At 36.1% G+C, this 12,234-nt stretch overlaps 1 protein-coding gene across 2 annotated transcripts; it reads right to left on the bottom strand.

Annotated features, from left to right (window-relative positions):
- Positions 1–198: 198 nt before the first annotated feature.
- On the bottom strand, positions 199–7,424 carry LOC310913042 (uncharacterized protein). 2 transcript variants are annotated; one of them, XM_083868149.1, is made up of 13 exons: positions 7,394–7,424; positions 5,879–5,899; positions 5,559–5,597; positions 5,404–5,445; positions 5,181–5,216; positions 5,027–5,059; positions 4,650–4,697; positions 4,028–4,057; positions 2,825–2,860; positions 2,151–2,192; positions 1,900–1,941; positions 968–1,006; positions 199–438 (listed from the first exon to the last, which is right to left on the bottom strand). In XM_083868149.1, the coding sequence occupies exons 1-13, from the start codon at positions 7,414–7,416 to the stop codon at positions 393–395; spliced, it is 477 nt and encodes a 158-aa protein (XP_083724275.1). In that variant the 5' UTR covers positions 7,417–7,424; the 3' UTR covers positions 199–392. The 2 variants fall into 2 exon arrangements, with proteins under 2 accessions (XP_083724275.1, XP_083724276.1); XM_083868150.1 differs by having other exon boundaries at positions 5,404–5,442.
- Positions 7,425–12,234: the final 4,810 nt, after the last annotated feature.

The raw sequence follows: 12,234 nt of genomic DNA, 5'->3' as shown, positions 1-12,234 counted from the left end.
TTAAATGTTGATTTAAGGGTCTATATTTTGAAATATTTATCAATTTTTGGTATTTTTAGTCACAGTATTTTATTGCACCAGTGAGAAAGACAAGGAAACTAAGCTGGATGCAACTAAGTACTGTGGTTACTGCAAGGTATATTGACTGGCTTTTGAAAACAATTGGCACATAGTAGTGAAGTGAGAGAGCATGCCTTGGATCACCAAGCACAGTTACAGAAAATTATTGGTTAAATGGTAATTTTCCAGTTAACTGGAACTCATTCTTTCATTTAATTGTATATAGTTGACTAAGGAAATAACCATTAGTGCTAACCAAATGTCCATATTTACAAGGTGATTAATTCAAAATACTCTATTATGTAGAAGGATGTATAAACCCAGAAAAATAATTACCTGTCTATGACCACTGCTTCCATCAGGACAAACACAAGCACCCTAGAAATTAATTAAAAAAAAAAAAAAAAAAAGGAAACAATTATTGTTTTGTGGAACTTTAAAATAAATATAATTTATTTCCTCTTATTTCAGATGGAAAACTCTTTAGGGGAAGAAAGTCTGTGGGACTCCAGAGAAGGTGTGACCTTTGCTGTATCTAGAACAAATGAGGGGGCAGCACAGATGTGTACAGTTAACATTTGCTTTGAAAGTCAGACTGATAGTGCCTCTCAGTGGGATGCCTCAATGGCAGATGCCTCAGCAAGAGAGAAGTATCAGGGTAGTCAGGAATACCCCATTGGGCTATCACCCATAAAACATATTTTATATTGAAACAGTGCTAAAAAGTGATTTCAGAGAGCCATTTCTGATAACTTTAATGTGAATAGGGTCACTTCATTTGCAAATTAATGGGTAACATCATTAATCTTCCATGTAAAACTACTTAAACTCTGATTTTTGAATTGAATTAGTTAATTACTAAGAAGCTATCTGAACAAGACTAGTTAAAAATAAAGAAAATCCTGACCTGATTACTTGATCCACTGGTTGCAATAAATGATCCACCCTGTGAAGAAAACAATTATAATTTATTAAAGCATTTTATTAGAATTTGAAGTATCAAACTATGTAGTGAGAGGTGCTATCACAAACTCTATTAAGTCTCTGCACCAATAAACACACCCTGTTGAATTATTATGAAAATATAAATTAGGATGAAAGCTAATTAAGTGACTTGATACGACTCACAGGGAATGGGCACTAGGGAAACTGATTAAGAAAACTGTTACCTTCCAGAGCTCAGAGATCTGTCTGCAATATTGAATTAAACTACAAACTCTCTGAGACAGAGGACTGTGCTACTGTTAAATGTACACAATGCTGGGTGTAGCAGGATTTCAGACCCCTGGGAAGCTGATGGGTACCAATCCGAGATATTAAGAAAAACAGAACAAGGTGCACTCTGAATCAGTTAAATTTCATGTAATTCTATAAATAAACACTGCTGCAACAGTAAATAATTCTACTGAATATGAAAGTTGGACCTACTTGCGTAACAGAAGTACGTAATCCCTATGATGTACCTTCTTACCAAATGCAAAATGAAACAATTATGTATATGGCCATTACAATCAAGAATGCAAGAATGTTTCTAGAATAAGAATCTGAAATTATATCGTTTGTGTTTTTCAAATTAATTTTACAAAATCTTATGTAAAGAAACACCTGCAATTCTTACCTGCTTAGTGGGGTGAAGGAATAGAAGAACCTGTATATTCTGGGCCTAATATCACTATTTACAACTGCGCAAAAATACAGAAATACAGCATTGTAGGGAAATGCTGTCAAATTGAAATAGCATCCTTCAGCACAGAAAAATTACTGGAACATAACTTTCAAAATGAAATATAATTTATCAGAAAGCTCCTTGATATCATGACGTTGACACTACATTATTACCTGCATGTCAGAGTGGCTGCTATTTGAAGGAGAAGATGCATTCTGTGAAGAAAAAAAAAGTGACACATATCTGTAAGGGTAATAAAATAAAATAAAATACATAGTTCTATTAGGAAAGAACTATCTAACCCTAAAGAGAATGAGTTCTTTTTTGTGGACACTAGATCCTTCTTTTTTGTAGGTAATAGACAAAGAGCTATAAGCTTACTACTACCAGCAGTAGCTCAGAAAAAGGGACAGGAATGGTTTACCTGGACATCATAGGCTCTTCTGTTGAAAACATGTGATGTGTCCTGTAAAAAAAATAATAACATTTATAATTAGGAGATGAAAATTCTATGATCAGGGATAGGTCTTTTTTTCTTTCAATATTATTTGTTTGTAAGTGCTCTAGACCTGTTGTCATCTACACTGAGTAGGAATGCATTATTATAAAATAAAAGGCTATTTGCACATAAATTTTATAGGCTACTACTGAGTCTGACTTGTAACTATGCAGTACAGATACCTGTATCTCCTACACAACCACCGAGCATAATAAATTAGGAAACATTATTATTCCTTACTTATTATTCTTTTGTCAGCTAAAATATTAGCTGTCATTGATATGATACTCATATAATTTTAACCTTAGCCTGGACCAGCTCTGTATGTGTTTAATGAAGAGCAGGAATCTAGGCTGCCCTATATTTCAAAGCATGAGTTTCATGTCTTTATATATATATATATATACACACACATTTTCTCTAAAGAGATTCATCCAAAGAGCAAATATCCAAGTAATTTTATTTTACTTTCCCCTTATGATATTAACTGCTATAAACATGATTAGGGAAAATTTAGTATAATTAAGACAGATTAGGTGTAGTTAGGACTAAAATCCTACAAGCAGGCAAAAAATCAAAGAAAAAAATGTGTTACTTACTCGGGCAACAACTTTCTTCTTTCCACAACCAGAACGCTGCAAAGGAGCCACAAGCCTGTTAGTACTTTATAGCTGTAGCTGTCTACATGACATACTTTGGCGAAAATTTACTACTTGTCAAAGAGATGTTTGGAAAAGGCAAATGTCCAGAGATGTCATTTTATTAGAAGTAAGAGTCAAAAAGCATATTTTTTTTTTTCAATTATCTCTTTCAACAGAAGTTCCTGCTTGGGGGAGTTTCCCTAAGCTGAACCACTGTAGTTTAGTATACAATATGTATCAGTATCCTTTCTCTCTCTTTTTTTTTAGCATTCCTCATCCTTCTTTGTGAGAAAGTTTAGAAGCAAACTCTTTTAAAATGCCATACAGGCTGGATAGAGATAACCAGGGGAGTACTAATACCTTTCGTTAACAAAGGAGGAAGTGAGGAGGCTCCTAAACAGGGCTTGCTGATGAAGGATTTTTTTTTTCAGAACATTTTGAATTAAACCTAGTGCAATGCCTTCAAGGTAAATACAAGCCAAAACAAAAGATGTTTTCAGAAGGCCTCTGTACTTTCTAGAATACGTTTGGTGCAGTACTTAAGTATTACAGAGGAAAAATAGGGAAAACAATGAAGCAGAATAGTGAAGGGCTGAGAACTGAAAAAGCAAGTAGCTGATGACAGGAGGTTGCTCTAGATGGCAGTAAAACAAAAGGAGGTTGTGACAGACGGAGAAAGCTTTTCTAAGAACAGAAACAATTAGGGAAAATGTAATTTATTTACACAACAGTGTATTTGCTTGGTCACAACCTATTCATGTTAATCACCGTTTCTGCTTGCAAGACAGATGGAAAGTCTTGATAGAGATTGGGTAATACCGGGCACAAATGTTACTTTATAACAGCAGCATGTAAGTAACATTAAACCTGAATGACTGAGAAAATCTTGAGGTGGCCACATGCCTCATGTACTCAGGTGATTAATTCCCAAATTATCCAGTCAAAGTGAAAGAAAATTATTAGTATATATTCTTAGAAGTATTGTGCCGTTTGAAGTAATTGTGCAACAGCTTTGAATTCAGAGAAATAATTAACTTTTTGAAGGGTATTATAAAGCAATCAGGTACTAAAGGTTCACAGGTCTAATATAGAAATGTTCAGTAACTAATACTGTCATTAATCACTAGAATTTGAACACTACAGAACAAACAAAGCACTTACCTGATTATTGGCATTGTAGGTACTGTCATTCTGGAAAAGAATACATTATTTCATTTTTTAAATAATTATTTAAATAAAGTAAGCCTAAAGAAAATTAATTGTTTCTGATACTGCATACAGACATAACAAAAATCACTTATTGCTCCCATTCCCCACAGTTTTTCTAAATTAGTTTGAAATTCTACCATTCTAGTCTGAAAAACATTGTAATAAAACTTTAGATTGGTACAAATTTAACATGAAAAGCATGAAAAATCTGTCACTTCTTAAATTCATTGTATGTACTTAAAGATTTTCTTGAAGGTTTATTTTTTTTCAAATTAATGTAAAATGTACCCTTAGATGTTGAGGAAAGTATCTGTTACTGCAAAGCCATTGAAGTATTTTTATTCATATTTCATTTCATCAAGTTAATTGCATTTAAAAGCACTAGCTGTATCTGTAAACATATATATGACAATTTTCAGCAAGAGAAGAGGCACTTGCTGAAGCAGCTGTTAGTGTGGAATCTCAGCATTCTCTCTGGATTGTTCTGCTCCATAGACTGCATCTAGCAGAGCAGTATTTTCTCATCTACGTGAAAAATGTTGTGATGAGAAGATATTAGAGAAAGCATACTCACTTCATCACAAGCGTTGGGATTATTACCATATGAGGAATCTTGTGACTCCTAGAAGGACATCAGATACCAGTTATTTCCTCACAGAAATGAATTGCTTTCGTGTCTACTCTATAAGATGGAAGAGATGCTCATGCAAAGAGGAAGCTGAGTTAGATTAAATTAGGATCTTTATAAGACAAAAAGGAGCCAAATCCATAGCTGCAACAGTGGCTGACAGGGAATGTTCAAAACTTCAGTAAAGAAAAAAAAAAAAACCCAATGAAACAAATCTAAACCACAAAGAGCACAGAAAAAAAAAATGTTTTATTAAATCTTTAAGAAAGCTGATGCAGGGACTACAAATAATATGTAACTAGGAGAAAGGAAGAACAACTTACATTATCATAATAAGTGTCTGAGGATGATCCTCCCTTTAAAACAAACAAAAACCCAATAAAAATTGGATAGTTAGACTACAGAAAAACTGATTTTGAGCAGAGGTGGAAGTTTATATGAAGTGATGAGTAAATAGTGAAATAGAGTGTTACTTACTTGGCCCCCACCATAGTTTTGTGAGTAGGATCCATCCTATAAAACAAACAAATATAAACTCTGATTCAGAAGAAACGGTGATTTGGTTCAAACACTGGAATAATCAAAGCTGGAATAAACAATTGCCTAGGATTCCTTTGAACAAATACAATTTTCAAGACACTGGGATAAAATATAAAACCTTATAAAAATTCTTACCAGGAGATAATCAAAGTCTACCTACCTGATTGTCACCATAATTTTGGGAGGATGATGATCCGCTCTGCTAAGAAACAACAAAATAATTAGAATTTACATTACCATATGGCTGATCAGATATTGGTCAGTCATCATAGAAGTTAAAACCTTCATAAAACTTTTGTGGGAGGCAATACTTACTTGGCTACCACCATAGTTTTGTGAGGAGTATGAACCACCCTGTGAAAACAAAACAGCAACAGTCATAATGCTGGAGAGCTGAATTTTTTCTGACTGCATACAACTATCATAGGTTGCTGAGTTCTATGGAAGTTCTGTGCAACTTCCACTTTTATGTAAGTGAAAGTCCAGAGCTGATCAAAAGTATGTTTGCAGAGAATGACTTAAAGACTGGACACAGAGAGACTCTGTAAGAGTCTATATCCCCATGAGCAAGAAAACTAGTGTGGATTAAAATTGCTTTAAAAGATTTTACCAATGAATGATAAAGATGTACTCACCTGATCACCCTGTGATCCACCCTGTAAATCAGACAAAAATGCTTTAGATTCTCACTGTTTGGCCATGTAATATTTTTGATGAAAGCTATCATACTTGCTTAGGAAGAGTAAGAAGCAGAGGCAGATGTACAATATGGAAATAATTTCTGAAGTAAAGAGCACAGATTGCCAGTAATGCAATGGTAAATACTAAATGAGACATAAATCAAGGAACCTCAAGCATTTAACTTTAAGTAATGTCTAGTGCACAGATGAGTTCCATTCTGAACACTCTCTAGAGAATGTATCTTTTTTTCTCCTGTAGAAAACCTAATTTATACAAATGGAATGAGTTCATACAAATTCCCCTGGTAGCATTATTGCACAGAAAGCTGTGACCTGTGAGATACAGTGGCCTTGAGGAAAAGATTTTGAATAAAACATTCACTGTTTCTATGTGCCCTCTTTAGAGAGGAATGTAAGTCCTTCCAGTGAAATCAGAAAAGACATTTGTAGAAGTATTAGTGTCAAAAGTGCATAATAAGAATAGTGAAATACTGAACTATTGAAGTGAGTGGGGTATTTGCCATTCACTAATAGGGGTCTGAGGCATCATTCAGAAGAGTCAAAGAAAAAATAAATGAAAAGTATTATCTTTCGATGTTCTAGAAGATTTTGGAACAAAATTTAAGCATTTTCCTTAGTCTTAAAAAGAAATAGGTCCTCTTAAAAAATCAAGAGCTATTATAAAATATATACCTATTTAATATATAATTCTTTCAAGTTACAATAATGTATTACATACAGTGGAATGTATATTCTGTACCACACTATAATAATATATTGTAGCAACATCTATATTGTTTTCATATTTATAAATATAGTTTATATTTATGTTGCTAAAACACAGCATAAGCGATTAATCTACCCAATTTTTCTGTTTCTTGTGAAAACTCAGTAAGAATCAAAAAAACCATAATGAATAAAAGGGAAATCATCTGTTGCCATTTTCTGCCTAATTTTTAACATCATAAAGATGACCTCTTTTAACATATCTTTTAATATATCTTTTAGGATTGTGGTTTGTAGAGCTCCAACACTTGAACTTGTAACAAAAACACAGGTAGCTATTTATAGTTCACTGCACAAACTCAGTTTGTTTCAGGGACCTCAAGTGGCAGTCCTAAAATATTTTCTGGCTTTTGATAGGAAGAGAGAAGCTGGTGAGCTCCAGCCCTGATTTAAGTCATGCCAGTTAAACAATGCTGAAGCAGACTTCTTCTTTCTAGAATCTGGCCTTAATGCCCTATAGAATTAGACATTTCAAAATGTAATGCAAGGAAAAAGTGGCAAAATAGACTCCAAAGCCCCTGTGAATACTCCTGCGAACAGGAAGATAGTGAGTTCTAATGTCAAAATTAATAAGATTACATGGATTTGTGCAATATGAATATGAATCTGAATTTGGGAGTAATTGGGTTAGTGCCAAAACTAATTTCAGATGCATCTTAAAACAAGAGGAGAAAGACCATTTACCTGGTGGCAGGGATTGCTGTCATAGGAGGTACCCTGTTAAAAAACAAACAAATAAAAAGGTAAATGCCATTTTTCTTGCAAAGTAATTAGTTTCCTTAAAATTTCCTATGTGAAAATTAGTATAACAAAACTCAACATATAACTTTACAGAGAGTGAGTTTAATCTTACTTAACCCTTTAAATGTGTGGCTTTGCCCTCTGTCACTCTCATACCCCCATACAAGCATCAAGGCACTTGCATACAGATGATTAAATGAATACTTGTGAGGCACATGGAAACAGGTGGGTTAGTAATTGATGTCTCTCTGTATCATCCTAGTTCCTCTTGGTTGGTAAAGATGAACTGCTGGTGGGGATTTTTGGGAATAACTGTTACTGTTGGGTGGCCATCAATCTAAATGTGACCATCAATCTCTTCAATCTCTTGCTAGATTCACTGCTGTGGATTTTAGGCAAGGCTTCTACTCAGAGCCATTCATTTGCCTGGGTATATTTTGTGATAACAGGATGAGAAACAGTACACAAAAAGTTCTTCCCCGGTTGTCACCCTCCTATTATTACAGCAAGGGTCTTCTCTTAATATGTTAGCTTGTGACCCTCCTTAGTGGAAATCACCCATTCTTCAGTATTTATGATTTTCATTGTTGGTAACTGTGTTCTTGTTGTGCTGCTCCTTGTGATGCTTTCAGATGTATTTCCATTCATGACTAACTTCCATCAACCCTGATATTTCTGCTAAAAATATCTGGTTTTATACTTATCTTTCATTCTGCTTGCTTCCCTTAATATATTTATTCAAACATAGGTTTACTATTGGCCTCATCCATTATGCTTTCACCTGGAATCTCATTATCAACATCCAAAAATTCCGAAGCAAAGATTTTATATACTTATTGAGTGGACAGATTAATTGTTTGTCTTCCATGTGCAACTCTAAATGGGAGCAGCCACTTCATATTCATTACAACAGCCAATAATAACAGCCTTTCTTGACCTCTGTGCTAGATAAGTTCACGTAACAATGAAAACAATAGATTTCAAAGTAACAGACATTATAAAAATGATTAAAAACTATTGCAAAGAAAGCTGAGTCTAGTTTTCAAAAAGTTTGGAGAAAAAGTCTTACTTGTCCACAGCCACTGCTGCCAAAATAAGAAGCAGATCCACCCTGCTTGGAAAAAAAAAAAAAAAGAATAGCTCATGATCCACATATTCCTATTCTCCATTTCAAACACAGATATGAATTTTCAAGGGCGTTAGCTGTGAGGTTGCTTCAAACCCAAGTATATCCTACTGTGAATTATCTAGTAAAGTACTAAGTATGGTGAATACTAAAGTACATCAGAAAGCTGACACCTGCATGCACTCCTTTCTATAGTGAGCCTCTTGTTACTAGAGCCATATGAAAAAAGTTCACAACACTTAATTCTAAAGAGTTACTTACAATATTATTTCAAGTAAGAAACCACAGAATTCTCAATACATATATGGGAACATCACATACATGCTGTATAATGACCAATGACTGACTGACAATTACCTGTCCATAGGAACTGCCACCCTGAGACTGGGAGCCCTGTAAGAAAGGCAATGTGTCATTTGTAAACAGAGCTGCATAAGTGTAGTCCCAGCACAGCACCAACAGAATCACACAAATACCAGAAAGAAAAGCCCATTTCCATTAAAGGTTCCTCTCTACTATGTTATTTTCCCCTCATGGAATTTCAGTGGTACAAACCAAACCAAGGACCACTCAGAAACTTCAAGAAGGTAAAAGCCACCCATGCCCCCAAGCCCATTTACAGGCTCCTACCAAAAAGCTCAACATATTTCAGCAGCAAAGTCTCACCTGGCCATAGGACTGGCTGCCTTGGGAACCCTTTAAATAAAGAGAAAATAATTAACATCTTGACAAGGAGGCTTCTTTAAAGAGCAGGAGGTTTATGGAACTAACAGCTGCATACAGGATTCCCTAAAAGGTTCTTTCTATGTCAAAGGACACAGAACAGTATGCTGACACTGGTGCACCTGTGCAGCACATTCTCTTATTCTCAGCAGCAGTCACAGCTCAAGCTGAGGCACAGACTGCCAAGGGAAACATCACTCACAGAAGTCTGCCAGTCATGCCGTTCACAGAGAGATCAGTCAAGAACTGTCTGCAGAACAGCCAGTTTGCTTACCGGGCCATAGGAGCTGCTGCTGCTGCCTGAGAAACTTGGTCCACCCTAAGACAAGGACACCATTTGGTTACTTCCTTCTCAGTAAGGGATTCAGCCTGCATTAGCAGCAGCAAGCAACTACATGCTAAAGCCATGCAGGGCAGTATGCAGAGCCATCTTCTGGCTCTCCTGAGGATGCTGAGTGTGCTGATTTCACACACTGGGATTCCAGATCAATAAGCAGCATGTGCATAAATGTTGAGTGTGAGACTAGACAGTTTGAGACAAAACTGTCATTCGGAGTTCAAATTTTGCGGGACTGCTAAGTGTCTTTATGGTGCCATTTCTGAAATGCTCTATTCTGACTGGTGACTGACTGATGCTTACCTGGCCATAGGAACTGCCACCTTGAGGCTGGTACCCCTGTATGAAATTAATGATTGATTCATAGTTACTGTATTTGTGAAGCAGGTGCCTCTCTAATGTCTATTTTTGGGGGTGGAAAACAGAATAAGAGAATGTACAGACTCTACTGCTTAACTAGAGTTATTTTGATATTTCATATTCTGGAGAAATAAGTGATGACACTGAGTTTACTTAATGACAATCATCAAGTAGATTGCCTTTGTCTCAGAAACTACTCTAACTTATGAGAGTTTTCCAGGAAGGAACACAAAATTGTCTTACTATGTTTATTTTTCCTTCTGTTTTTCAATCAATGGGCTTAGATGGCTAATATTGCATACTAGGTGAATATTGATTTCATATACTCATATTTTTCATTGGCCCCAGTTGTAAAATCCACTTCCATTGAAAAAAAATAGGGTGAAAAATAGTTTTTAAAAATTAGAAAATAATCTTAGAAAAAATATAGGTTCATAAAATGGAAACAAACCAATATAATTGAAAGTATCAGGTAGAATAAATTAGCCAAGGATGACTGTACTTTAAAAAAATTCTCAGTAATATAAAGTTACTGTGGTTATAATTTGCTGTTGGAATCTGCCTTCAATATAATCTCAAAAAAGTGCAGTTGTTTCATGTACATGCAGACCTGTGCCCAGCTGCCTGGGAGAGTTATGAAGACAGGGATTACCAAAAAGTATTTTAAGTATCCTGTCTATCTTTGCTATCTGACATACAGATCCTGACAAAATTCATAGCTATTTTAGGGCTGCTTTAATTTACATAAAAACTGCGAAGAGAGGCAGACATTCATTGGTTGCAGGCTCCAAGGCCATTCAGCTGAGAACCTGACCCCATGTTCTTTAGTTTGTCAACACTGCTTCTCTGCTGAGAGCAAAGGAGGCAGCAAGAACTGACTATAAATTTGTACTGTGCCACCAACTGAAATGGGAACAGCATCAAATACACTTTTTCTACCATAAATCTATAAAGTTCCAAACCCATGGTAAAGCTAAGATAGCAGAAGAAATCTAGGATTCCTGTATCCATCCATGAAAAACACAATGGTCACATTCCCAACAAAATATTTTAAATGGATTCAGAGATATACAGATTAAGAATTCAACATGAATTGAAAACAGAATGTTGTTTCAATATCTTCTAATTTTTCAGGGCAATGGCACTTCACTTTCTCAAATGTTCTATTCTGACTGACAATTACCTGTCCATAGGAACTGCCACCTTGAGGCTGGAAGCCCTGTAAGAAAGGCAACAGAGCTGCATAAGTGTAGCACATCACAACACCAACAGAATCACACAACACCAGAAAGAAAAGCCCATTTCCATTAAAGGTTCCGCTCTGCTATGTTAGTTTTTTCCTCATATTATTTCAGTGGTACAAACCAAACCAAGGACCACTCAGAAACTTCAAGAAGGTAAAAATAATCTGCCCACAACCCAAAGTCAATTTACAAGACAGGCTCCTACAGAAAAGCTCAACACATGTCAGCAGCAAAGTCTCACCTGGCCATAGGATTGGCTGCCTTGGGAACCCTTTAAATAAAGAGAAAATAAGCAACACCTTGACAAGGAGGCTTCTTTAAAGAGCAGGATGGAAAAAGCTGTTATGGAAATAACAGCTGCATACAGGATTCCCTAAAAGGTTCTTCCTGTGCCAAAGGACGCAGAACAGTATGCTAACAGCTGTGCAGCACATTGTTTTATTCTGAGCAGCAGTCACAGCTCAAGCTGAATCACTCTCAGAAGTCTGCCAGTCATGCCATTCACAGAGAGATCAGTCAAGAACTGTCTGCAGAACAGCCAGTTTGCTTACCGGGCCATAGGAGCTGCTGCTGCTGCCTGAGAAACTTGGTCCACCCTAAGACAAGGACACCATTTGGTTACTTCCTTCTCAGTAAGGGATTCAGCCTGCATTAGCAGCAGCAGCTACATGCTAAAGCCATGCAGGGCAGTATGCAGAGCCATCTTCTGGCTCTCCTGAGGATGCTGAGTGTGCTGATTTCACACACTGGCATTGCAGATCATGCCACTAATTGTAGCATGTGCATAAATGTTGAGTATGAGAATAGACACTGAGAGAAAACTGTCTTTTAAAGTTCAGATTCCAAGGGACTGCTAAGTGCCCTTACAGTGCCACAGTGCTTCATTTCTGAAGTGCTCTATTCTGACTGGTGACTGACTGATACTTACCTGGCCATAGGAACTGCCTCCTTGAGGTCTGTAGACCTGTAAGGAAAGTAAGAAGATATTTGTAAA

Source organism: Zosterops lateralis (genome assembly GCF_965231275.1).
Source record: "Zosterops lateralis genome assembly, chromosome: 9".
Taxonomy (NCBI): Eukaryota; Metazoa; Chordata; class Aves; order Passeriformes; family Zosteropidae; genus Zosterops; species Zosterops lateralis.
Note: the sequence above shows the minus strand (reverse complement) of the source record. Positions and strands in the feature narration are given on the sequence as shown.

Excerpts from the sequence above, each read along its gene's own strand:
- LOC310913042 (XM_083868149.1), bottom strand. The coding sequence starts at position 7,416 with ATGACAGCAATCCCTGCCACCAG. Across the intron at positions 5,900-7,393 it reads ACAGCAATCCCTGCCACCAG|GGTGGATCACAGGGTGATCA; the intron begins GTAAATGGTCTT and ends TCTGATTTACAG. Across the intron at positions 1,942-2,150 it reads GAAGAGCCTATGATGTCCAG|AATGCATCTTCTCCTTCAAA; the intron begins GTAAACCATTCC and ends TTTTCTTCACAG.